At 71.9% G+C, this 3,340-nt stretch overlaps 1 protein-coding gene across 1 annotated transcript; it reads left to right on the top strand.

The window, feature by feature from the left end:
- Positions 1–408: 408 nt before the first annotated feature.
- Positions 409–3,072, top strand: MNEG_15421 (hypothetical protein; the record flags this gene model as incomplete). The annotated part of the gene is made up of 7 exons (XM_014036108.1): positions 409–411; positions 473–866; positions 1,038–1,159; positions 1,514–1,691; positions 1,925–2,478; positions 2,708–2,983; positions 3,046–3,072. The coding sequence occupies 7 exons, from the start codon at positions 409–411 to the stop codon at positions 3,070–3,072; spliced, it is 1,554 nt and encodes a 517-aa protein (XP_013891562.1).
- Positions 3,073–3,340: the final 268 nt, after the last annotated feature.

The raw sequence follows: 3,340 nt of genomic DNA, 5'->3' as shown, positions 1-3,340 counted from the left end.
AGCCACGCCCCGGCAGCGGAGCAGCCGCGGCGCCCGCGAAAGCGCAAAGCCGGCGCGGCGGCCTCGAGGCCCGGCGCGGCGCCGGCCCCGGCCCCGGCGGCCCCGCCGCCGGCCGAAGAGCCGCCAGAGCCGGCGGCGACCCTGGACGTGTACGCGTCGCCTTTCTCGGAGCCGCCCCATGTTGCCGCGCCGGCGGGGGGCGTCCCCGCGCTGCCGCTGCGCGGCCTGCGGCTGGCGGTGTCTGAGAACGTCGCCGTCAAGGTGCGGCGGGGCCGACGCGTGCTGAGTGCGGCGTCGGGGCGTGCGTGCGGCGTCGCGGGCACGCTTGCCAGCAGATTGGGGCGCCTTGGTTCAGGGAGGACGAGGGCACGACAGGCGTTGCCTCGACCCGCGTTGTTGCACGGGGAAATGGTCCGCATAGGCCGCCAGCCCAGCAGCCCGCTCTGCCCCTCACCCCTGCACCACCCTACAGGGCGCCCCTGTCGGCTGCGGCATCCCCGCCGTGCTGCCCTCCCGCCCGGCCGCGGGCGCATCGTCGCCCTTCGTGGCCGCGCTGCAGGCCGCCGGCGCGCACGCCGCGCGCCACTGCAGCATCCAGCCGCTCAACGCGCCGACGCTCGGCGGCAACGTCCGCAACCCGGGCGGCGCGTGGCGCGCGGCGGGCGGCGGCGCGACGGGCGCGGCGGCGGCCGTCGCGCTGGGGAAGGCGGACGTTGGGGTGGGCTCGGATTTCCTGGGCTCTGTGCGGCTGCCGGCGGCCTGTATGGGGCTCTGCTCGTATGTCCCCACACCCGGCGCGGTGGGCGGCTGGGAGGAGCAGGGCGGCGGCGGCGGCGACGGCGGCAGCGCACGGGCGCCCGCTGAAGGTGGGACGCCCTCCGCATGAGATGCCTAGCGGTTGGGAGGGGAGTGGAGTGGCCTTGGAGGGAAAGGGCCGCGGCCGCGGCCGCGGCGACGCTCTGCCTTGGACCCCATGCCCCGCGGCCCCGGACGCATCCGAACGCACATGCGCGCCGCGTGCCGTCCCCCGCCTGTAGGCCCCGGCGAGGTGGCGGCGCTGGTGTCTCACGATATGGGGACGCTGGCGGCGGTGGCGGATGCCCTGAAGCTGCCCGGCAACCCCAACCTGCGGCACGAGCTGACGCAGGCGCGCGCGCGCGTGTGGGCGCGCGGGCTGCGCCCTGCGACAGCAGGGTGTCCCCCTCAATGGCTGGCGGGCCCTGTGGCCTCGCCTGCCGTCTGGGCTCGTCCACCTCTCCTCTCTCCCCACACCCCTACACACACACACACACACACACACGCACGTATACACACACACTTTTTTTTGTAACTCACATCCTCCTTTCTAGCAACTCCACCCTTCGCAGCAGATGACCCCCTGTCCCACCCCTGCCCCACCGCGCCAAGACACCCCCCACCTTCCTTCACGCACCCTGCCGCCCATCTCGTCTGGACCCGCACCCGTCCTCACCCGCCTGGACCTCCCCCCTCCCCCTCCAAAACTATGTACCAGGTGGTGGTGGCTGAGGACCTGTTCAAGCTGACAGATCCCCATGACATGGCCGCCCCCACCGTGGCCATTAAAAAGGCCGTGCTGCAGTGGGCGGGCCAGGAGCAGGCCGGCAGCGTGCAGCTGCTGGCGTTCCTGGAGGGCAACGTGGCGCGGTGGCGGGAGCTGGTGCACGATGCGGGTGGGCGGCACGGGGAGAGGGGTGGGGAGAGCATGCAGAGGGTGAGGGTGCGGTCTAGTCAGCGTCCCGGCCGGGCGCCGGTCAAAAATGGCCCCAGCAGCAGGCAGGGTGGTGAACAGGTTTGCAGCCAGGCAGGGGGGCCATCGGCCCCTCCCACCTACGTGACACGCGCGATCGTCCACGCCCCCTCCCCACACACACCATCACCGCCGCCAACTCGCCATTGGTGCCAGACGCTCACGCCGGGCCGCCCGACGCCGCGGCGCAGTCGCCGCCGGTGCTGCGCGCGCTGCACCGGGCGGCGGACATCCTTCACAAGCGGCGGCTGTGGCTGCGCTACGGGCACCTGCTGCAGCAGCATGAGATGGCCTCGGACAAGGGACGTGGGGTGGCTGCAGGGGAGGTGGCGCAGGGAGAGGGGGCCCAGAAACAGCAGCAGCAGGAGGAGGAGCAGGGGCCACAGCAGCAGGAAGAGCAGCAGGAGCAGACGCAGCAGCAGGATGAGCAGCAACAGCAACAGCAGCAGCAGCAGCAGCAGCAGCAGCAGCAACAGCGGCAAGAAGAGCAACAGCAGCGGGAACAGCAGCAAGAGCAGGAGCAGCGGCAGGAGGGGCAGGAGCAGGAGCAGGAGCAGGTCGATGCGCCCGGTGCTGTCGCCGTGAACGGCACAGGCGGCGCCGAGGGCGCGCTGCAGCTGCCCCCGGATGTCGTCGATCTGCTGCGGGAGGCGTCGCGCATCACAGACGCGCAGGAGGCCTCGGCGCGGGCGGTGGCTGAGGAGGTCGAGGTGCGCGCGCCACAGGGGGGAGCCTCTGCAGGGGGCGGCCTGCGCGCTTTCGCTGCACGCTTTTGCGGCACACGCCCATAAGGGCTTTTGCGCACGCGAGCGGGCGGGTGCTTGTCGCGCCCAACGCGCGTGTGTGCCATTCGCTAGTCTGGTCAACCCATGGACCCCCGCTGCACCTCTCCGCCGGACGTCTCCCCAAGGCACCCTGCCCTGCCACTCCCCTCAACAGGAAGTAATTGGCAGCGCCGTGCGGAGGGATGTGGTGGTGGTCGCCCCAATCCTCCCCTCGCCCCCGCCCCGCCTGGACGCGCTGCCTGCGGCCGCGGCCGCCTTCCTCCGCCGCGCCCACCAGTTCGCGGCGGTCACCGCGCTCGCGGGCGCGCCAACCGTCACGCTGCCGCTGGGGGTTGCAGGGGGCGCGCCGGTGGGGCTGGCGCTGTTTGGGCAGGCCAGGAGCGACCGGCGGCTGCTGGCGGTTGCGGCGAAGCTGCTGCCGCTGGCGCAGGTGGGCGTGGGCGGGCCCTCTCAAATCTGTGCGGGCAGAGGTTTGATTTTTGCCCAAGAAAGAGGAGGGACAACGGCAGCCCCTATTGAGCGCCAGGCCTCTCGAGGCAGGCCGCGGCGCAGCGCCGGCAGGGCGGGCCTAGCAAGCCTTGTTTCCCAGCTAACAATTGAACACACACACACACACACACACACACACACACACACACACACACACACGCACGCACGCACACGCACGCACGCACGCACACGCACGCACGCACACTCGTGGGCGCTGCTCACCATCTGCACCCTGCGCACCGCGGCACCCCCGCAGGCCGAGCTTCAAAAGCAGCAGCAGCAGCAATCCGACCCCGAC

This window comes from Monoraphidium neglectum (genome assembly GCF_000611645.1).
Source record: "Monoraphidium neglectum strain SAG 48.87 unplaced genomic scaffold scaffold05311, whole genome shotgun sequence".
Classification (NCBI taxonomy): Eukaryota; Viridiplantae; Chlorophyta; class Chlorophyceae; order Sphaeropleales; family Selenastraceae; genus Monoraphidium; species Monoraphidium neglectum.
The sequence above is the reverse complement of the archived record's forward strand: the minus strand, read 5'-3'. Positions and strand labels throughout refer to the sequence as shown.